Source organism: Sorex araneus, chromosome 1, assembly GCF_027595985.1.
Source record: "Sorex araneus isolate mSorAra2 chromosome 1, mSorAra2.pri, whole genome shotgun sequence".
In the NCBI taxonomy this organism is placed as follows: domain Eukaryota; kingdom Metazoa; phylum Chordata; class Mammalia; order Eulipotyphla; family Soricidae; genus Sorex; species Sorex araneus.
The window spans coordinates 4,485,258-4,507,859 of record NC_073302.1 but is presented as its reverse complement, the minus strand read 5'-3'; the positions used below and the strand labels follow the sequence as shown (position 1 = coordinate 4,507,859).

At 57.6% G+C, this 22,602-nt stretch overlaps 1 protein-coding gene across 1 annotated transcript; it reads left to right on the top strand.

Moving 5' to 3' along the window:
* Window positions 1-1,911: 1,911 nt before the first annotated feature.
* On the top strand, window positions 1,912-22,516 carry GLE1 (GLE1 RNA export mediator). Its single transcript, XM_055124387.1, has 16 exons — window positions 1,912-2,098; window positions 5,257-5,478; window positions 7,144-7,254; window positions 8,170-8,318; window positions 8,418-8,478; window positions 8,580-8,849; window positions 10,837-11,068; window positions 12,727-12,839; window positions 12,931-13,000; window positions 13,489-13,631; window positions 13,747-13,937; window positions 14,385-14,514; window positions 16,599-16,703; window positions 18,678-18,760; window positions 19,835-19,898; window positions 21,617-22,516. Exons 1-16 carry the CDS (start codon window positions 2,000-2,002, stop codon window positions 21,683-21,685), a joined length of 2,112 nt encoding a protein of 703 aa, XP_054980362.1. The 5' UTR covers window positions 1,912-1,999; the 3' UTR covers window positions 21,686-22,516.
* Window positions 22,517-22,602: the final 86 nt, after the last annotated feature.

Sequence of the window (22,602 nt, the reverse complement as noted above, 5' to 3'; positions counted from 1 at the left end):
ACAGCATAGATAGGGTGTTTGCCTTGCATGCGGCTGACCCGGGTTCGAGTCTCAGCATCCCATATGGTCCCCCGAACTGCACTGCCAGAGTAATTCCTGAGTGCATGAACCAGGAGTAACCCCTGTGCATCGTTGGGTGAGACCCAAAAAGCAAAAAAAAAAGAGTGTTGGGGATTGAACTTGGGACACCCAGATGGCCCCTGAGCCCCACCAGGAGGGATCTCTGAGCACGACTTGATGTAGTCCCCAAACAAAACAAAAATATGTTTCTGAATGATAAGATGGTGGGCTATTTTTCTGCTCTTGACATTTTCCTTTATTAAAAGGAAAACCAGGGCTAGAGATAGAGGCAGTGGGTCAGGCTTGCCTGAAGTCCCGTACGTCCCCCCAAGCAGTGCTAGGAGTAACCCCTGAGCACAGCCAGTGTAGCCCAAAACCCCTCCCCTCGAAAAAAATTTTTAAAAAGAAAAACCAATTCTTAACATAAAATTCCTAACAGATGATTACTCAATAAATTATTAAATCTGTCCTATATTACCCAACCTTTTATTCAAGCTGACCTCGGCCTTCTGGGTGATGTACAGAGTCTCACTTCCTGTCCTCCAGACAATGGGGTCTAGAAATCATCTGGATTTACAGGGGATTTAGTACAGGGGGTAGGTTCGAATGCAGCAGACCCAGGCTGGATCCCTGGCACCTCATACATTCTCCTGAGCCCCACCAGGAGAGACCCCTGAGCACAGCCAGGGTGGGGGAGGGAGGTACACTCAAAGGAAGTAACCACTGGCAATGCGGGGGATTCCTTGTGATGCCAGGGATTGAACTGGGGTTGGCTGCATGTGAGACAAGTGCCTTATCTCCTGTGCTGGCACTCAGTGGTCTTTTGTATGTTCACAAAGTTGTGGGACTATCACCATGATCAATCTCTAGAATTTTCCATCAGCCAAGCTGAAATCCATTCTCATTAGCATTCTCTCCCCATTCCTTCCTCCCAGTCTCTGACCCTTACTAATGCAGTCTCTTCCTGTGTATTTGTCCTCTTGGACATTTCACATAAATACAATCATACAAGCTTGGGAAATGCCGCTTTCACATAGGTGTTTTCAGGGCCCACCACGGGTTGGTATTTGTGCTTCCTGATTAAAATAGCTCCCTGTACAATTAGATCACGTCGATTAGGGAGACAATATTTGGGTTCCTGTTTTTTCCTTTTGTTTTAGGACCTAACTCAGGTCGGTATTACACAAGGCAAGTAAGTGCCTTAGTTGCTGTAAGATGGCCCCGGCCCCCAGAAGCCACACACTTTAGTTGTAAAGCTTGCTGACAAGGATGCTCTCCAAGGGTCGGCATTCCTGGCCTGATGCTCTTATAACAGTATTCCTGGGGGCTCACACCCTTTGTGTTTTGTTTCGGGTCACAACCAGCGATGCTCAGGGCTTACTCCCAGCGATGCTCAGGAATCACCCCTGGCGGTACTCGGGGAACCATATGGGGTGCGGCGACTGCACCGGGTCGGCCGCGTGCAAGGAGAGCGCCCCCCGCGCTGTCCTATGGCTGCGGCCCCTCGGGCCCTCTGCTCAGTGCTCACACGCCGGGCTGCGCGGCTGAAAACCCAGGTCAAGCTGTCAGTGCAGCCGGGACTCTGCCCAGGACCTTCCGGGCACCACGACCCCCTGTGACGCTCGCCTGTAATCTCCCACCGCAGCTGCGCCCTTTCCCAGTCCCCCCCCGCAAAGGAAGAGGGTTCGCACCGCACCCCCGAGCCGCACCATGGACCTGCAAGGGGGCTGCGAGCGAGGCATCCCCACGGCGCAGGCGCGCGGGCTCCGGGCTCCGAGCCGGGGGCGGGGCCGAGCGGCCGTTGGGGGCGGGGCCGCCCCGGCGACCCCGAGCGTGCCCCGGAAGCGGAAGCGGGCGAGTGGCCGCTTCCGGGCGGCTGGTTCGAGGATTTGTTTGGTCACAAGCGGCCCTCGGCCGAGCCCCCGCGGCAGGCCGCGCCATGCCGTCCGAGAGCCGCTGCTGGGAGACGCTGCGGGCGCTGCGCAGCTCCGAGAAGGGCCGCCTGTGCTACCACCGCGACTGGCTGCTGCGGGGCGAGGTGGGTGCGAGCCGGGGCCCCGCGCCCGCCCTCCCCGCCGGCCGGGTCCCCGCCGCCCCGGTGTGCTGGGCCTTGCCCGGCCCCGAGCTGCCGGCACGTTGCGCGGGCAGCCGCGTGGACGCCAGGGAGGAGCGAGCGCGTCTGGCTGACCCCTTCGTTCGTGGCCGTGGAGGCCGCCGGAGCCTCCCCGGGCTCGGGGTCTTTGGGCACAGCCAGGGGTGCTCCCTGGGGGTGCTCCTGGCCGTGCTGGACGCGCCCAGCTGTGCGGGGCATCTCCCAGCGCCCCTCCCAGCGCCCCGCGCCCGGCCAGGTTTCGCCCCCCTCCCGCCCCGCCAAGCCTTATTTAGGGGGCCACCCGGTTACGCAGGTGCCCTGGGGACCCAGCTACACCTGGGAGTCTACCTGCAAGGCCGGGCCCTCACCCGCTCGCTGTTCGCTCTCCTCCCAGCTCCTGCTCCCGGTTTCCGCCTGTTTTGTTTTGTTCGGGGGCCACACCCAGCGGCGCTCCCGGGCTCGGTGCTCCCTGGAGCTCGGGGCCCCTATGGCCTTGCTTTGGGATAGGCTGCCTCTCACCGCCGCTTTTCTCTGGGCTTGAGCCTTGCTTTTTTGGATTTTTTTTTTTTTAACTACTCACAGCTGGTTGGTTACTTAAACTAGTTTCAATGTCGACTTGAGCTTTTATGTCCACTCGCGGGCTGTCAGTGTGTTCACGTGTTGTGTTTCCTTCCCAGCTAAGCTAGTACTGGAAATCGTGCCTAGTGTCTGAAAACCTGGGCTGGAGCGATAGCACAGCGGGTAGGGCGTTTGCCTTGCACGCAGCCGACCCGGGTTCGATTCCTCCGTCCCTCTCAGAGAGCCCGGCAAGCTCCCGAGAGTATCCCGCCCGCACGGCAGAGCCTGGCAAGCTCCCCGTGGCGTATTTGATGCCAAAAATAATAACACCAGGTCTCACAATGGAGACTTTGCTGGTGCCCGCTGGAGCAAATCAGTGAACAGTGGACTACAGTGTTACTCCCAGCTGTACTCAGGGCTCCTCTCTCCCTTCGGGCTTAAGGGACCCTTTGGGGTGCCGGGGATTGAGGTGCAAGGCCAGAGCCCTACCCTTTCTAGTTTCACTCTGGCCCCTTTGCTGCTTTCTCTGTGCTTGTTAAGCCCGGTGCTTGGGAGGTGACCCCAGGCAGTGCTCCCCACTGTGGGATTGGGGGTGGCAGATGATGAAACCAGGGCCTGCAGGCACTCACTTGTGGAGCTCTCTCGCTCTGGGTTTGCTTATTTGCATCTTGACTTTGAGCATTTAAGTTACTGGGGCGGAAAGGTAACTCAAGTGATAAAACATGTGCCCAGGTTGTTCCAGGTTCCAGGTGAGGTTCCCCAGCACGGGCACGGCCTCCTCCAGCGCCGAGAGGTAGGCCCCAGGGGCTCCAGACAAAGCGGGTAAATAAATCATTTGAGCTGGAGAGATTGTGCAGGGCTCCAGGCCCGAGCCTTGCATCCTGCCAGCCTCGGTCCAGTCCTCAGCAGATGGCAGCCCAGCGCTGCATATGGTCACCTGAGTGCCACCTGGGGTCACCCCTGACCATTTTGGAGTGTGGCAGAAACCCCCCTCCTCTTTAAACAAAGTGTAGGGGCTGAAGAGATGGCTCAGACGCGTAGGGCACGTGCCTTGTGTGCACTGGGTTCAGTCCCTAGCGTCACTGCCTCCCAACACACACAAGGGCCCCACCACGCTAGAGGTGGCCTGGTCCCCCGGCCCTCCTGGGAATTGGGAAGACACCTGAAGTTCTGCTAAAAGTTAAGTACAGAAAATTAAAACAAGACGAATTATACCACTGATCATTCAAGACTTACCATGTTTCTTTCTTTCTCCCTATCTTTCTTTCTTCTCTCTTTCTTTCTTGCTTCATTCTTTCTTTTGGCGTGGTAACCTTTTCTTTTCTCTTGTTTCCTCTTGGATATTTTTGTAGTACCAGGTATTCGATATGCCAAAAACAGTAACAAGTCTCACAATGGAGACGTTACTGGTGCCCGCTCGAGCAAAATCAATGAGCAACAGGATGACAGTGACAGTGACCAGGGATCAAACCACAGCTCAGCATTTCTTTTGATTTAGGTAACCGTGGACATATTTTTTGGGCTACACATGGCTGTACTCAGGGCATACTCCTGGCTCTGCACTTAGGAGTCACTCCTGGCAGGCTCAGGTGACCAGATGGGATGCTGGGGATAGAACCCAGGGTGACTGTGTGCAAGACAAATGCTCTGTCCAGCTGTGGACATACTTATGCTTTTGGTTTTATCACCTAATTATAGTTTCTGAGATAATGTTTGTCAGTATAGTTTATTTACTGTGCCAGGTAACAACCCCTGAGGCTTGTGCACCAGGTATATAGAGCACATGCATGTAGCCGCCGTCCTGGAGCCACATGGCTCCAGAGTTTGTGATGATTGACAGTCATTGATTGTGGCTTTACTTTACTTCAGGATTCATTTTTTCTGAGTCTGTTTTATTCTATTTATTTATTTTGGTTTTGGGGTCACACCCGGCGATGCACAGAGGTTACTTCTGGCTCATGCACTCAGGAATAACTCCAGGCGGTGCTCGGGGGACCATTTGGGATGCTGCTGGGGCTGGCTCTGTGGGGGCGGGGGGGGGCGGGGAGGGGAACTTGGTTACCCCGAATGAAACAGCCTGCCGAGGGTCTCGAGGCATCTCTGTGGCATATTGTTCTGTGCTCTCTTCCCAGAGCTTCATTGTTGCGTCTCTCTCCATCTGTTTTAGATTGCTTTCAGCATCTCTGCTGTTCCGATTACTGTTGCCAGGCTTAGTCTGATACTAGGAAAATACAGTTATTGGGGTCATCAAGAAACTGTACATACTTGGGCTAGAGCGATGAGTGTGGTAGGTACAAACCTCAGCACCCCATATGGTGCGTGTGGAGCGCAGAAGCAGGTGGAAGGAAGCCCTGAGCATTGATTTCTGAGCGCAGACTAGGAACAGGGGAAAAAATCATAAAAACTGCACATTTGCTTCACCTAGTAATAAGACAATTATTTTGTGTTCTGTGTACTGGTTTAGTTTTCCGTGGCCTTTTGTTGAGGTGTAGAGTGGACTTTCGAGGACAGAAGTCAGTTGTGCTTAGTCTGCCTCATGTCCCCAGGATGTTCTGGAAGAATGCATGTCCGTTCCCGAGCTCTCTTCTTACTCCGGATGGGTGGTGGATCACGTGTTACCTCATACACAAGAGCGCGTACCTCCTTTGGAGGTGTCAGCAGCCACTAGATCGTCTTCGGGCCTGGATGGGTCTTCCTTCGCCCCCACATCCCCAGGAAGAGACACTGCCTTCTCGCCTGAGCCCCCAGAAACTCCAGATGGAACCCAGGTAAGAGGGAAGGTTTCCCGCGGGCCTGAGAGGGAAGGCGGGGTGAGGGCCTGAACGGTGGCTGAGACGGAGCCTCGCCCAGGGAGAGAGCGCAGATGGGGAGTGCACTTGGCGTCTGTGCAGCTGCTTTCCAGCACCCCGTATGGTCCCCTGAGCCCTGCCCGGGGTGATCCCTGAGTGCGGAGCAGGAGTAAGTCCTGGGCGGGGAGGGAGAGATGCAGCGGGGACTCGAAGGAGCAGTGCCCCTCCCCCAGTGCCCTCGCTGACAAGACCCTTTAATGGACTCTTCGTATCAAGAAGAGTCATGTCATGGGTGCTTGCGTGGGTTGTTTTCAGGGGTGTTGTATCTGTTTTACCCGTAAAAATCTGTTTTTGGGTTCCTTGCTCTTAAAGTGCATGAACCAGGACTGGAGCGGTGGCTCAGTGAGTAGGGCGTTTGTACTTCACAAGCTTTACACGCGGCCGACCCGGGCTCAATCCCCGGGGTCCCATATGGTTCCCCAAGCACCATCAGGATTAATCCCTGAGTGCAGAGCCAGGAGTGACCCCTGAGCAGTGCTGGGTGTGGCCCAGAAAGAAAAATTTTTTGGACCGTATCAAAGGTGCTGTGTGTTTTTAACCAGGTTTTGGGGGCTTTGTTGCTCCCTCTTAAAAAAGTAAAACTGTGAGTCAGGGCCAGAGAGGTAGTTAGGCACTCGATTTGCATGCTGCTAACCTGGGTTCGATGCCCAGCACCACATTTGGTCCCTTGAGCACAGAGTCAGGAGTAAGCCCTGAGCATCACTGGTTGTGGCCCCCAAACCACAGCCAAACCAATCAATAAAATCAGGTTAGTACCGGTGTATGTGGGTTTTCTCCCCCCACCACGACAACCCCCCCCCCCAATTCTTTTTGTTAAGTTTTTTTTTTTTTTTTTTTTTTTTGCTTTTTGGATCACACCCGGTGATGCACAGGGGTTACTCCTGGCTCTGCACTCAGGAATTACCCCTGGTAGTACTCAGGGGACCCTATGGGATGCTGGGAATTGAACCCGGGTCGGCCGTGTGCAAGGCAAACGTCCTACCCGCTGTGCTGTTGCTCCAGCCCTCTTTTTGTTAAGTTTTGATCATTTAATTAACTTTTTTTATTTTTGGTTTTGGGGCCATACCCTGTGGTAACTCTGGACTTGCTCCTGGCTCTGTGCTCAGGCATCACTCCTGGTAGGGCTTGGGGGATCGAGTGGGGTGCCAGGGATCAAACCTGAGTTGGCAGTGTGCAAGGCAAGTGCCTTATGCTCTGTACTACTCTCCGGCTTGAAGACCATACGTTCTTTCTCTCCTTTTGTGGGGCGTGCGGGGAGGGTCGGAGCGGTGGGAGGAATTGGGCCACACCAGCGCTGCTCTGGCCTCACTCTTGGTGCTGTTCAGGCGCTGTGTGATGCTGGAGCTTGACCCTGGGCCTCCCGCATGCGAAGAACACTTAGCCCTCTCGTGGTGTTTGCTTGCGTGGAGGCCGCACCCGGCTGTGCTCAGGGACTGGCTTACGCTGGATCTGTGCTCGGGGTTCACTCCTGGCGGTGTTCAGAGCATCATGGGCCTGGGGTCCGCTGTGTGCGAGGCGAGTGCCCTCAGAGCTGTTCTCTCTCTGCAGCCCCTGAGAGGCTTGATCTGTTTATTCCCTCCGCAGGGCAAGCGTGACTCTCAGCACACGGAACCCATGGCCCTTCAGTCCTCCCGCGGGATGAAGGTGGAAGGCTGTATCCGGATGTACGAGCTGGTGCACAGACTGAGAGGAACGGTACGGGGTGCTCGGGCGTCAGGGACGGACTGGAGTCGGGTCTCAGAGCCTCACGCTGTTCCACGGCTGCTGGCGGCCTTCGCTGGGACTCGGGCTCCCCTTCCCTTTGCCAGCTGTCGTTTGTGTGTCGGGGGAGACCGCCAGCACCACACCTTGCCTGGCAGTCTCACCCGGGGCGCGGGGGTGCCAGGCGCATGTCTGCCCTTGAGCCACATCCTCAGCCCACCTGGAAGATTGTGTTTTCATAGGTGCCACGCCCAGCCTTGCCCAGGGGTTCGGGTGCTGCCCAGTCTGGTGGTGGGTGGTGGGTTCTGTGGCCTGCCAGGTGGTGCCCAGGGGCTGCCGTGCTGTGCTCTGAGTTTTTGTGACCGTTCCCGCGGCAGGCGGCTTAGTACACAGGGCTCTCAGCCCACGGGGTTTGATCCCTGCACCCTGCAGTGTCCCCTGCGCCCACCAGGAAAGACCCGTGAACACAGAGGCAGGAGCAAGCTCTGAGCACTGCTGAGTGTGGCCCCAAACCAAAACACGAGACGCGATTCCCTAAGTCGCTTGTGCAGAGTGCCCTCGTGAGCGGTCCGAGGCGCTGCTGGCCGGAGGGGTGCCCGGAAGGCAGGCTCGGCCTGCGCCTGGCATGGGAGTTTTCTTCCCTTTTTGTTTTATAAATTTTGGTGTTTGGGCCATACCCAGCGGTGCTCAGGGGTCACTCCTGCTGGACTCGACCACAGGCCAAGTGGAAGAGCGCTCTCCCAGCTGGAGTCAGGGCAGTTCCGGGCTGGGCCGCAGCTCGCCAGTGGAGGGCTTGCTCCCTCCTCAGCGCCCTGAAAGTCAGGTTTAGCCTCAAGGCAGGCCCTGCAGTGCGACAGGGCTTTGGAGCAGCCCGTTCAGTGCACACGAGTGCTCCGCGCTGCTCTCCAGGAGGGCCTGCGGCAGTGGCGGGAGGAGCAGGAGCGGCGCGTGCGTGCCTTCTCCGAGATGGCGTCCGAGCAGCTGAAGCGCTTCGACGAGCACAAAGAGCTGAAGCAGCACAGGGAGTTACAGGACTTGCGGGAGGTGATGGAGAAGAGGTGAGCACCGGCGCTCTGAGGCCCGGGGCGGAGCCGCCCGAGGGTTGGGGGGGTCTGGGCCTGGCTTGCGCCCGACGCCCTCCCGGTGTCCCCCCGCAGCTCCCGAGAAGCCCTGGGGCAGCAGGAGAAGCTGAAAGAGGAGCACAGCAGACGCGCCCAGGTCGGAGCTGGGAGGGCGGCGGGCTCAGCAGTGCGGAGGGGCTGCCCCCGGGCTCGCAGCCCCAGGCCCTCGCTCAGGGGCCGTCCCTGCCTTCCCTGCAGATTCTCAACGGGAAGCTGCTGAGGCTGCGGGAGGCGGAGCAGCAGCGCCTGAAGCAGGAGGAGCAGGAGCGGGCCCGGCGGGAGGAGGCCGAGGACCGCCGGCGCAGCCTCTACGCCCTGCAGGAGGAGCTGCTGCACCTCCACCAGCAGCTCGAGACCTTGGCCCAGCGCCAGGACCTGCTCAAGGGCGATCCCGCGGCCTTCCGCACCCGGGGCAACCAGCTGTGCGGTCAGATCTCCAACATCATCCGCGGCTCCAGCTCTGCCGAGGTGACGCACCTGCTGGCGGCAGCCCCGTGCCACCTGTCCTCTAGAACAGCACGTCCCACTCGGGTCCTTACTGAGAGAAGGAGGGAGGGAGGGAGAGGAAGAGGGCAAGGGAGGAGGTCGCCTGCGATATGTGATGGGATTTCCCCAGTGTGTGTGGTGGCGGTGGTTCTGTTTGTCACCTGACATTGACTTCTAAAAGCTTATCTATAACTATAAATAGTCTTGGGTTCTTAAGTTATAAAAATTGTCTGGAACCATGAGGTAGAGCGGCCGGGAAGGTGCTTCCCTTCTCCTTTCCCGGGCAGAGTCTCCGCAGTGTGCGACGGGGGTTTGGAGCAGCCCATCCCGGGCCTGCGAGTGCGCCCTGCGCAGAGGGGGTGCAGGCCTGCATGATGGCTTGACCCTGCGTTGAACCCTGGGCGCTGCATAGAGTTTCCTGATGCCCCACCGAGAGTAGATCCTGAAAACAGCTCAGTGTGCTCACCCCCTTTTTTTTTTAAAAAAAAAAAAACAACAATCTAGCAGGTATGAGCACCACCAGCAGTGATTGCTGAGTGCAGAGCCAGGAGTGACCCTTGAGCATCGCCAGGTGTGTCCCAAAAAACAAAATTTGAAAAAAAGAAAAAGTCCCCCAGGTAGGGCACTCTGGAGCCCGCCAGGAGTAAACCTTAAGGAGAGCTAGATACGGCCCCAGTTTCTTTTGGAATCGATTTATTTGAAATTCGAACACTGAGAACTTGAAGCATTTGTCTTGTGCAGGCAGAGGCCGGAGCCGCCCCCGGCTGTGGGGTGCCGCTTCCACGCGCTGTGCTCTCCGGCATCGAGCAGGCCTGCCTTTCTGAGCCACCTCTCCCCTTCTCTCAGGCCTGCACCTTTGGTTCTCTTTCTGGCTTTTGTTTACCTTTGTTAGTGTGAAGTTTCAAAACCGATACTGAAGTGGAGACCAAATTAATGCGCTGTGTGCACCCACTCGCCACCAGGGTGGTGCTCAGGAAGCCTCTCGCCCCTGCTGGTTGCTAATGGTCAGCCGGCCAGGCTGGAAGTTCACGGGTTTCGAGGACGTGAGACTCTTGGCTCTCACCAGGTCACCCCGCATGATGTGTGGGGAATCGAACCGGCTGACTCCTGTCTTAGATACATGTACCAGGGGGGAACCCCTTTGACTATAGCTCCTCTCCCCTTCCCCGGTATCTTTTTTTTTTTTTTTTAACTATTTTGAGGCCAGAACAGTAGTAAAGTGGTTAGCGCATTTGCATAGCGTGCAACCAAACCAGGTTTGATCCCCGGCATCCCATACGGTCCCCTGATCCTGCCAGGAGTGTCCTGGAGTGCAGAGCCAGGAGTAACCCCCAAGCACTGCCAAGTGTGGCCTGAAAACAAACAAAAACATTGTTTTGTGTTTGTGTCACATCAGACTGTGCTCAGGGCTCTGCACTTGGGGTCACTCCTAGCAGGGCTTACGGTACTCGGGGCGGGGGGTGCCAGGAATCAAGCCCAGAGCGCCTGTTTGCCAGGCCAGTGCCCTACCCACTGTACTGCCACTCTCAGCCCCAGTAACTTTTTGTTGTTGTCCTCTGTGGGATTTGGGTCACACCAGCAGTGCTCAGGGGTTCTTCTGGACTCGGGAATTAATTCCTGGCAGTGCTCGGGGGACCATATGGGATGCAAGGCAAGCGCCTTCCCCACTGTACTATCTCACCAGCCCCAAGCTCAGTGGTACTTTTTATCCAGACTGTGGGCACAAGCAGTGACAGGATGGCCCCAGCCTGTGGAGACAGAGCAGGGTCAGGTGTGTACCTGACACTCTGGGTGGGGGCGGGGCGGGGGCGGCGGGGCAGCCAGTTTTGTTTGTGTCTGTCTCTGTGGAACGTGGGTCCCGTGGTCCAGCCGTGCCCGGGCTGGCACTATGCCGGCTTGCACACAGTGCGGCTCAGCCCTGGCAGTGTCTGGCGACGACCTCTAAGCTCTGCCTCTGTCGCTCTGACAGAACCGCTCTCCCACAGCAGAGGACCAGGCCGCGGCCGAGAAGATGCTGCAGGAAATGCGGCACCTCCTCTCCAGCTTGCAGCACGAGGTGGCCGTGGCCTGCGAGGACAAGCGGCGGCAGGAAGAAGAGGCGGCGCGGGCGAAGCTCCAGGAGTCGCAGATGCAGAAGGCGCCCGAGGTCCGCAAGGACTTCCCAGCTCCCAGCCCGGGCTCGGGAGGGAGACAGGGTGAAGGTGAGTTGGCTGTGTGTCCCCGGGCCTGGAACTTGGCTTGTGGGCAGATGGGAACCGTGGCGGGAATCCATGGCTCGGACTGTGTGGAAGGCCACGAGGCAGCGTACCGGGGGGGAGCCTGCTTCACACCAGGAGACTTTCCCACAAGACCACAGAGAGAGGACAGTGGCTAGGGCACTTGCCTTACATGCGACCGACCCGCCAGCCAATCTGGTCCCCCGAACCCTCCAAGAGTGATCCCTGAGGGCCAGAGCAATAGTCCAGAGGGGAGGGCACGTGTCTTGCACATGACTGACCCAGTTGCAATCCCCGGCCTCCCGTGTGGTCTGCTGAGCACTGCCAGGACTAATTCCTAAGTGCAGAAGCATGAGCATCACTAGGTGTCACCCCCATCCCCCAAAAAAGTGATCCCCTAAGTGCAGAGCCATGAGTATGGCCTGGTCATTGTGTGTGGCCCAAAAAAAAACAAAACTAAAACCAAAGAGGTTTGTTGTTGTTGTTGTTGTTGTTTTCTTTTTGGGTCACACCCAGCGATGCATGGGGGTTACTCCTGGCTACTCCTGGCTCGTGCACTCAGGAATCATGGGGACCATATGGGATGCTGGGAATGGAACCCGGGTCAACCTCATGCGAGGCAAACACCCTACCCACTGTGCTATTGCTCCAGCCCCAAAACCAAAAAGAATTTTTGGTAAGGACCCAGTACTTGGAATTCTGTGTGATTCTGCTTCCAAGTATTGGTGCCCTGAGCGCTTCATTTTTGCAGGGAGTGGGGCGGTGGTTACCCCCAGTGAGGCATCTGTGTTCTTTTTTTTTTTTTTTCTTTTTTGGGTCACACCTGGCGATGCACAGGGGTTACTCCTGGCTCTGCACTCAGGAATCACCCCTGGCCGTGCTCAGGGGACCATATGGGATGCTGGGATTTGAACCGGGTCGGCCGCGTGCAAGGCAAACACCCTACCTGCTGTGCTATCTCTCCAGCCCCTCATCTGTGTTCTTAACATCTAACTTAGGCTTTGAGGCTTTGAACATAGATCTCTTCGGCTCCTGAGTATTTTAGTTTTTGGTTTTAGAGCCATTCATTCAGGGCTTGCTCCTGGCTTTGCACTCAGGGATCACTCCTGGGCGGTGCAGGGTTGGAGTGCCATATAGGATGCTGACTATCACCCCGGGTCAGCCAACAGGGCAAGCACCCCGTCTGCTGTGCGCTGTACTAGTGCTCTGGCCTCCTGAACATTAAGTAAGCCCGTGTAAAGCCTGTCCACTCATCACTGATATGGCGCGTACAGCATGACAGTCAAGAATGCTGGCTGGTGTCTACTTTCCCACCCTCCCAGCAGTGCACCTTTGGCAGATGCCATTCCCTTTCCTCTCCTGGGTCTTTGTCGTTAAATTAGTGACTTTGAGACGGGAGACACAGTGAGCTGAGCTCAGGGTTTGCTTGCTGGGGACTTGGGTTTTCTCCCCAGTGCTGCATGGATCTGGAACGTAGAGCCAGGGCTGGGTGTAGCCTAAAGACCAAGGGAACCCGTGCGGATGGGAGTTGTATCTGCTCTTGTGGGTGAACGTACCACGAGACCGTTTCTGGGTCTGGCGGGTGGTTCGGGCGGGGCTTGTGTTGAATGAGCACTGACGCTCGGGCCTCCTCTGTCACGCAGAGCTGCAGGTAAAGGTGCAGGACAGCACCATGCAATGGTACCAGCAGCTGCAGGACATTTCTAGCCAGTGCGTGTTGGCCTTCGATGGCCTGGCCAACGGCAAAGACAGTCAGGTAGGTGGGGCCTGGGCTGCCCTGTTCCTCCCTGCCTGGATTCAGTGGCCTGTTGCAACCCTGTCTGTCTGCCTCTTGTTGTCTCTGGCAGACCAAGAAGATCAAGATGGACCTCCAGAAGGCAGCCACCATCCCCGTGAGCCAGATCTCCACCATTGCAGGTGAGTGGTCCTTCACTTCTTTGGCTGCTTTTGTTGCTTCCGGGCCACACCCAGAGATGCTCAGGGCTTACTCTTGGTTCCGTGCTTAGGGATCACTCCTAACAGGGCTTAGCGAACCCTGTAGGGGTCTGGGCATTGCGTCCAGGTTGCTCCGTGCAAGGCAAGTGCCCGACTCACTGTACCATCTCTCTGGCCCCTGGAAGGTTTTTCTTAGAGGTACGAGACTCCTTTGGGGCAATCACTCGTGGCCTGTGAGGCCTGGAAGGTGTCTACTTTGATCCCTGTCCTGGTCATCCCTTTCTTTCCCGTCGGTCCATTCCGCATCCCCAGGCTGCTCTGCTGCCTTTGCGCCACGCTGAGTGTTGATCGTCATCTCCGCAGCACCACCTGGGCGTGAGGCTCAGCCCTCTGAAGGGCTGCCGGGGGGTTTCTCTTTGGTGTGGCAGTGCTGACCGCTGGCTTGACCAGGCTCTCTCTGTTGTGCCCAGGCTCGAAGCTGAAGGAGATCTTCGACAGGATCCACAACCTGCTCTCCGGGAAACCGGTGCATTCCGGGGGACGCTCTGTGTCTGTCACTCTCACCCCACAGGGCCTGGACTTTGTCCAGTACAAGCTGGCGGAGAAGTTTGTGGTAAGAAACCTGATTGCCAGAGGCGGGGCAGGAGAGGCTGGTGCCCACCGTCCCCTGCCCCCTGCGTGAACCTCATCTGTTGCTCTTGTCTCCCCCCCAACCCCCGTCCTCCTAGAAACAAGGAGAAGAGGAGGTGGCGTCCCACCACGAAGCCGCCTTCCCCATCGCTGTGGTGGCTTCCGGGATCTGGGAGCTGCACCCCCGGGTGGGGGACCTCATTCTTGCTCATCTCCACAAGAAGTGTCCTTATTCGGTCCCCTTCTACCCGACCTTCAAGGAGGGAATGGCTCTGGAGGACTATCAGAGGTGACGCGCTTCTCTGCCCACTGTCCAGTCCCAGGCTAGGCGGCCTGGGGAATGTTTGGGCTTGGCCAGCAACAGGCAGTGTCCTTTGGGGACAAGGGCTCTGGTTGAGTCCGGGGTCTTATCCTGGCTCTGGGGGAGAATCAGCTAAACTCCTGGAGCATCAGTTTTGTTACCAGTGAAGGGGGTGAGGGCCGGAGGGAGAGTACAGCAGGGAGGGCACTTGCCTGTGGCTGACCTGGCTTCAATCTCAGCGTCCCATGTGATGCCCCCAAGCCCGCCCTGTGATCCCTGAGCCAGTAAAATAAACTCTCAAGCGACAGAGGGGATGTAGGTCAGTGCTGGCCTGTCATGTCTGAGGCCCTAGTGTTTGATTTTTGGCTTCACGTCATCTCCAATCTGTCACCCTTGCTTCAGCTGTGTCTTTTTATTTTTATTTATTCCCTTCAGGAGTCTTGGTTACCAGGTAAAGGATTCCAAAGTGGAACAGCAGGACAACTTCCTGAAACGCATGTCCGGGATGATCCGTCTCTATGCGGCTATCATCCAGCTGCGGTGGCCATATGGGAACCGACAGGAGGTAGGAGACTTTCTCAGACACCGAGAAGGGCCCGGGCCCTAGTGCCCTGTGCCTGTGGGTGCAGAGAGGGGGTCCGGCATGGTCAGGTGGGGCAGGGAGGGGGTCCGGCATGGTCAGGTGGGGCAGGGAGGGGGTCTGGCATGGTCAGGTGGGGCGGGGAGGGGGTCTGGCATGGTCAGGTGGGGCGGGGAGGGGGTCCGGCATGGTCAGGTAGGGGAAGGGAGGGGGTCCGGCATGGTCAGGTGGGGCAGGGAGGGGGTCCGGCATGGTCAGGTAGGGCAGGGAGGGGGTCCGGCATGGTCAGGTGGGGCAGGGAGGGGGTCCGGCATGGTCAGGTGGGGCAGGGAGGGGGTCCGGCATGGTCAGGTGGGGCAGGGAGGGGGTCCGGCATGGTCAGGTGGGGCAGGGAGGGGGTCCGGCATGGTCAGGTGGGGCAGGGAGGGGGTCCGGCATGGTCAGGTGGGGCAGGGAGGGGGTCCGGCATGGTCAGGTGGGGCAGGGGAGGGGGTCCGGCATGGTCAGGTGGGGCAGGGAGGGGGTCCGGCTTGGTCAGGTCCATGCAGCTTCAGCGCATGGCGTTTAGTTTGGTTCTCTGCCATCCCGAGTGGTGCTCAGGGGCTGCCCCTGGCCCACGCTTAGGGATCACTCCTGTAGTGCTCAGGGGCCCACACGGTTCTGTTTGTTTGTTTTGTGTGTGTGTTTCTTTTGGTTTCGGGTTTTGGCCATACCCAGTAGTACTGGCTCTGCACTCAGGGGTCACTCCTGGTGGGTTCAGGGATGCCGGTTGGCCGAGTGTAAGCAAGCTCCCTACCCTCCGCTCCAGCCCCCCGCTCCAAGTAGTCGTCAAAGAGTTTATTTTGTTCCCTAGAAAACCTGGGGGTGTCATTAAGGCTGGAGAGTCTCCCAGGAGAGGAAAGAGGAAGAAATTGTCCTGTTGGACCTAACAGGTCCTGTCCCTCGCAGACTCGCGCTCACTGCAGGCTCCACCCTGCGTGGTGACGGCGCAGTGGGCTCCAGGGCTTTGGCCTGCTGGCCCAGTCTGTCTCAAGGATGGAGAGTTCCAGAACTTGGGAACCTAAAAGAGAAAGGTGTATAAGGTGACTGGATCCAAGAGCTTCTCAGTCACTGGGCACCTGCCATGTCCCAGGTTCTGTGCAGAAGGATCTGAGGACAACGAATAAAATAAGTAGCAAAGGGATTGTTGGTCCGTGCGTCCCCGAAGCTGAGGTGTTTCCCGAAGGGAAACCAACCTTGGGCACCAACCATGGGCACCAGCCTTCTGGGACACTTGGACTTGGCATTTGTCAGGCCGGTGAGTGTGAACGAGCTCCACGGGCTCGGCACAGGCTCTGCCTGCACCAGACCCAGCTTGGGCCCTGGGCACCTCTGGGCGTGACTCCCAGACACGAGCTAGGCGTAGCCCCACACAAGGCGAGGCCCTAAGACCAACATGGAAAGATTTGATGTGTGCTTTTCCTCTTTTCCTTTTTCTTTTTTTTTTTTTGGCGGGGAGGGGGGAGGAGGTGCTCGGGGCTTACTCCTGGCTCTGCACTCAGAGATCACTTTTTTTTATTTTTTGGCTTTTTGTGTCACACGCGGTGATGCATAGGGGTTGCTCCTGGCTTATGCACTCAGGAATTACTTCCGGCAGTGCTCAGGGGACCCTATGTGATGCTGGGAATCGAACTTGGGTTGGCCGAGTGTAGGGCAACTGCCCTAACCACTGTGCTATCGCTCCAGCCCCTCAGAGATCACTTCTGGTGGAGCTCTGGGGGCCTTACGGGGAGCCAGGGATTGAACCTGGGTCAGCCTCGTGCAAGGCCAAGTGCTCTTCGTATTGGCCTGTTTCTCAGGCCCTCTGGTCTATGCCTTTTCTGCCTTGTGCTATGTGCTTGGGGTTATGGGATCTGGGGGTTCACATCTAGTTCATTAGAGCTGCATGATGACCTGGGAGTTTCAGTTACAGTAAAGTATCAGAGGGGCTGGAGCCCTGCCTTGAGTATCCCTGAGCATTGCCGGGGTGACAGCTCCACACAGCAGCAGCAAGCAGCTGTCAGGTCATGACCAGGCCCCTCTCCTCCTAGGCTCACCCCCACGGCTTAAATCACGGCTGGCGCTGGTTGGCACAAGTCCTGAACATGGAGCCCCTGTCCGATGTGACCGCCACCCTTCTCTTTGACTTCTTGGAGGTACGTGATGCAGTTAGCACACAAGCGTGCCAGTGTTCGGTGCGGCCATGCCCTGCGTGCCATAGGCAGGCAGGTTGTACACAAGTCAGGTGGATGGGGACCAGCGTCAGGGCTGGTGCCATCGTTAGACCTAAGACAAAGCTGGCTTCTGAGTTTTCTTTGTCTCGGCCACAGCTGGCACTGCTCAGGGCTCACTCCTGACAGTGCTCGGGTATTATCAGGTGCTGGGGATTGAACCAGGTCAGTATGTACAAGGCAAACGCCTACCCACGGTACTATCGCTCCGGCCCCAATGGTCTTGATTTTTTCACGCTCTGCTCACTTTTTCTGGGCGAATGGTTTCACATTCCAAAGATCCCAGAGCTGTACATTCCCAGGCCAGAGTAGTGTCGAGAAAGGAACTTTGTTTTGGGGTTCGGAAATGAACCAAGCCTCGGGCGGGCTGGTGCGTCTCCCGGTGCCTGGAACCAGGAGCTGTTCCACCACGAGGCCCTGGTCCATCTCTCTCCAGCCACGTGAGCTTCGTGTCTGCCCCGACCTAGACGCCGCCCTCTGGTCAGCCCGGCTTTCTCTGCTTCTCCGTCCTGGCTGCCGTCAGCCCCGGTGTGGGCATCTGGCGTTGTGTAGTCAGTGTCCCACCGCTGTGACTCCTAATCCCAAAGGAGAAAGTAGGGCTGACCAGCGCGGGTCAGGATCTCCCCCTTCCAGAAGGTTCTTGCAGTCCTAGCTGCTGCTTGAAAGGCCACTTGAAGGTAGACGAAGGGAAGGCTTTCTGTGGGAAGGGCGCACCTCTCGGGGTCAGGACCATAGTAGCGTGGGTGGGGTGCCTGCCTTGTCTACCTGCTAGAGCCCCGGCACCCCAGGAGGCCCTCCCAGGTACAGCCGGAAATGATTCGTTAGCGCGAGGCAGGAGTAAGCCCTGAGCGTTGTTTGGTATAGCCTCAAAAGGGAAAATAGACGGCGGCGTGTTTGACTGGGATGTCTCTCAGTGGTAGAACACGGTCCCTAGCACTGCAGAAAAGTACAAGGTGAGGGGCTGGAGTGATAGGACAGCGGGGAGGGCGTTTGCCTTGCACGCGGCCGACCCGGGTTCGATTCCCAGCATCCCGTGTGGTCCCCTGAGCACCGCCAGGAGTAATTGCTGAGTGCATGAGCCAGGAGTAACCCCTGTGCATTGCCGGGTGTGACCCAAAAAAGCAAATAAGAAAAGTAAAAGATGTATGTTTTTTAGACATAGACAAGGAAGTGTTATTTATTTTGGTTTTGGGGCCACACCCAAGTGGTGCTTGGGGGTTCCTTCTGCCTCTGCACTCAGGGATCACTCCTGGCAGGGCTCTGGGGACTGTAAGTTGTTTTGGGGATCCAACCTGGGTCAGACCACCAGCAAGGCAGGCACCCTTCCCGCAGTCCTGTCTCTCCAGCTTTGGGTGTGGGATTGTTTTGATTTGTTTTTAGCTTTTTGGGGCACACCTAGCAATGCTCAGGAATTACTCCTGGCCTCACTGGGGGACTGTATGGGATGCCAGGGATCGAACCCGGGTCCGCTGCATGCAAGGCAAACACCCTCCCTCTGTGCTATCACTCTGGCCCCAGAGGTGTGTTTCTGTACACGTCACGTATTAAAGTCAGTGAGCTGCATTGTAGCATAGAGCCAACGTTCACAGGCAGAAAGCCAGGGTCATTTGTGTGATGACTCTTTGTAGTGGTCTGGGTCTGAACCCACAGCCCTTTAGTTTCTTAGATTTGATTTACGTTTCCTGAAACATCAGCGACTGGCAATTTGATGAAAGTGTTGCTGTCTACCAAGGAATGCTTCAGAAGAAAGCTGGATTCTTTCCACTTTCTCCCTGTGGGCAAGCGAAGCGGCCCAGGTTCTCGATGGGGGTGGGAGGCCAGAGGCCAGAGGCTCCTGCTTTCCCCCTGTCCAAGGGGAAACTCCCTTCTCTGTGCTGACTCTCCCATCTCTCCCGCCAGGTGTGTGGGAATGCCCTGATGAGGCAGTACCAGCTCCAGTTCTGGAAGATGATTCTTCTCATCAAAGAAGATTACTTCCCCAGGTATCGCACCCGAGAGCGGACCCCGGGGCTTTCACTCATTGAACTCTGATTGACGTCTGATACCCCAGCGTGGTTAGGCCCTGCCCTCTCTCCTCTGCTCTGTTCCTGCAGAACTGGCTCTCTAACGAGTCTCTGAGCATCTCTGACTCCTGAGGTGTCTTTGGTGTGGTGTGTATCTCTGTGATGGAAGAGTCCAGGTCTCCACATGCCGTGTCTATATCCCCAACCCTGACCCCTTTTTCATCTTTTGGTGATGCTCAGGGGTTACTTCTGGTTATACACTCAGGAACCACCTCTGGCGATGCTTGGGGGACCATATGCAGTATGGGGCTCGAACCCAGGTTGGCTGCATACAGGCAAGCGCCCTACCCATTGTACTATCTCCAGTCCCAACCCCTCACGTCTTTTCCGAACTACCCCACATAGTCTGAGGTGGCGATTCTCTGCAGTCACAGTCGCAGGGGAGGAGTCCAACCCCTTGATAAAATGGTGTTTGCTCAACTCAGTTAATCTTTTGACCCTCAAGTAGCTGCTTCTCAGCGTCCCGTCATTTATGTGGGGACTCGGCTACACCCGTCCCCTCTGGGAAAGGACACTGCTCTCTGCTCTTTTTTGGGGAGGAGGTTCATACCTTGTATGTAGTACTTGGGGTACTCCTGACTCTGTGCTCAATGACCGGGATCAAATCTGGGCCTCCTAGGGCTAGAGTGGTAGTACAGCCGGTGGGGCACTTGCCTTGCACACGGCCAACCCATGTTCGATCCTCAGCGTCCCATATGGTCCCCCATGCACTGCCAGGAGTAATTCCTGAGTGTGGAGATAGGAGTAAGCCCTGTGCGTCCCTACGTGTGGCCTCAAACAAAACAGATCTGAGCTGCTTGCTGCAGGGCTGCACGCTGGCCCTCTGCTCCAGCTCCTCCACGCGCTGCTTCTTGACCCCTTGTTGGAAAGGAAGTTGAGGTTCTTGGCAGGGGACAGTTCCCTGGTCTGGAAGAGTCCTGAGTCGGCTGCTGCCTGCTCCCAGCTGTGCACTACGCCCGACTGCAGCGCCCGCCTCTGCCTTCTCTCCTGTAGGATTGAAGCCATCACCAGCTCCGGGCAGATGGGCTCCGTCATCCGCCTCAAGCAGTTCTTGGAGGTGAGATACCGCCCTGGGCTGACCTGCACCCTCAGGCTCTGCCTGCCGGACTTGCGATTTCTCCAGACCCTCGCTGCCCATTTTATCTTCTTCCTCTCTGTCGCTCTTGGGGGGGGGGGGGGTGTGTGCGCGCGTGCCACACCCGGCAGTGACCAGGCTTTCTGGCTCTGTCCTGTGTGATCACTCTGGTGGGCCCAGGGGACCATATGGGATACTAGGGATCAAACCGAGATCAGCCGTGTACAAGGCAAACATCCTACCCGCTGTGCTCTTGCTCCTGCCTGCCTCTGTCACTTTTCACTGCCTTTGGGAAAGCCGCGCTAAGAGCAACAACAGCATGGTGTGTGTGTGTATCACTGTATCACTGTCATCCTTTTGTTCATCGATTTGCTCAAGCAGGTGCCAATAATGTCTCTATTTGCGTGCTAGTGTAGCCCAGTGGCGGATTGGGGGCTCCTTCAGGTCAGGGGAATAAGGACCGTCATTGTTACTATTTTTGGCACATCGGGTATGCCACAGGTAGCTTGCCAGGCTCTGCCGTGATATTGCATTCATATGTGTATGCGTGCGCGCGCGCGCGCTGCTGGTTTGAATTTGGGGCCACGCCTGCTGGTGCTCGGGCACCACTTGACTCAGTGCTTGGGGCAGCTCTTGCCGTGTCCCTGGGTGCACACCTGGACCTCCTGAGGACGCAGCATCCCAGCCCGTCGAGGCCTCTCTCCAGCCCAAAGGGTGTTTACTGACATTTTTCAATCCTGGGGGTTGCTTGGGCCCCACCTGGTCATGTCCGGGGCTTACCCCTGGCTTAGTGACCGCTCGCAGGGCTCAGGGAAGCGTATAGGGTACGAGGGCCTATGAACCCTGGTTGACCGCATGCAAGGTCGGCGTCGTACCTGCACTACTCTCTCTTCAGCCCCCAAATAGATTTATTTTTCTTTTTCTTAGTATTTGTGTTATAGGCAATTGTACCACACGTACAAGGCATGTTCTCTGAATGCCGAGCCCCGTCACCAGTACGTTTTTTGCAGGTTAGCCGAAGTTTTTGTCTCTGTGTTTTATTTCTTTGAAAGGTGAGAGTCTCTCCCCTTGCCGCCTGGGGGCTGCTCTTGGCAGTACTCGGAGGCCACCAGTACTTGAGTATGCCGCGCCTGCACACCAGCCCGCTTGGGCCCTGCCCCTGACCACGGGTCTCAGCCTCCAGCCTGGGGAGGGGTGTGTGCTGTGGTCACCTGCCCTTTGCCGGCGTTCAGCCAGACCCCCAGCTGCCCTAAGTGCCTGAGGGTTCGGGAGCCCCGTGTGGAGCATCCGGACCTCTGGCGTCTGCGGGGCAGCCTGCTGGCTCCCACTCTGCCGCAGCCTCCCCTCTTAGCCAGCAGGCGACGAGGGCGACACGGTGGGCAGTGGCCTCCGCCCTGGCGGCACTCCGGGGCACTGGAGCAGAACTGTCACAGCATCTCTGCCCCTTTGTCCGGGGGCCACCCCGCAGGGCTCAGGTCTCTGCACTCGGGTCAGTCCCGGCGGGAGCTTGGGAGGTCCCACGAGGCCGCAGGAGCGGAGCCCGGTTGGGGTGTGCGGGGCGGCGTCCTGGCGCCCACTGTCCTCTCGGCCCAACCTCTGCTGCTGGCGTCGGCGCCGCTCCCTGTGCCCTCCTGTGCTTCCGGCCGTGCAGTGCTGGCCGAGGTGCTGTGGCGTCACTGTTGCCTTCTCTCCCTGGCCAGAAATGTCTGCAGCGCAAGGAGATCCCCGTGCCCAAAGGCTTTCTGACGTCCTCCTTCTGGCGCTCCTGATGCCTCCGTCGCCCGCCGCCCGCCGCCACCAATGCCACCCATGGTGCAGAGGCAATAAAAAAGCCCCCGGCCAGCTGCCTGGCAGAAGTCTTGTCCCACGTAGAAGCACCAGTGTGTATTTTCATATGGTTGTACCTTGTGACATGGGTCACAGAATCAAGGTGGTCCCTTAATACATTCGATGGCCCCCTCCGGGGTCCGTGTGACAGAGTCGGCCTTCTCATTTCCCCGGAGTCAGGAGAAATGTTCCTGGTCCTGCCCTCCCTCTTGGTGTCGTTCTCCCATCTCAGCCTCGCCCCTGCAGAAAGCAGGTAATTATGCGCCAGTTTGCCGAGATACTGCGCCCGCCTCCTCCCTCTTGGCGCCCCGTGGGTCCAGGTGGGTTGAGGAAGGAGACGGCTCCCGAGGCCCCTGCGGCGTCTCCCCAGTCTCCCAGGTCAGTCCTGGTGCTGGTGCCCCAGCCCCCCCCACCCCACACCCAAGAGAGCTTGTTGTGGGTCAGGGCTCGGGCGCGGCCACAAGAGCCGCTCCGTCCCCCTCCTCGTGGGTAGTCTGCTCCCCAGACAGTGCCCACGAGGGAGGCCGGGCACCCCAGGTGCCTGTCTGGCTCTCCGCTCTGAAGATGGGCTTGAAGCAGCAGCCCCACGCGGAGCCCGAGATGTCAGGCGGAGCCCGTGCTGTGAGCACTGGCGGTGAGAGCTCCGGGGAGCAAGGGGCAAGCGCTTGGGGCCTGCCCCCCGCCCCAGTGCTCTGGGTGGGAGTGACCCACTTTAAGACTTAATGAGTGCTGTGCCAAAAAAGTAATAAAGCTTGATTTTAGTAACGCTGGTACCTCTGGTTCTCCCTCCATTTCCTCAGCCCGATCTGGGGCGTCCTGGGGGCGGGCGGGGGCAGGAGCCTGTGCCAGGGCCGCTGAC

Coding starts and splice junctions, on each gene's coding strand:
- GLE1 (XM_055124387.1), top strand. CDS start 2,000: ATGCCGTCCGAGAGCCGCTGCTGGGAGACGCTGCGGGCGCTGCGCAGC. Junction 2,099..5,256: donor ACTGGCTGCTGCGGGGCGAG/GTGGGTGCGAGC, acceptor TCATGTCCCCAG/GATGTTCTGGAAGAATGCAT. Junction 13,938..14,384: donor GCTCTGGAGGACTATCAGAG/GTGACGCGCTTC, acceptor TATTCCCTTCAG/GAGTCTTGGTTACCAGGTAA.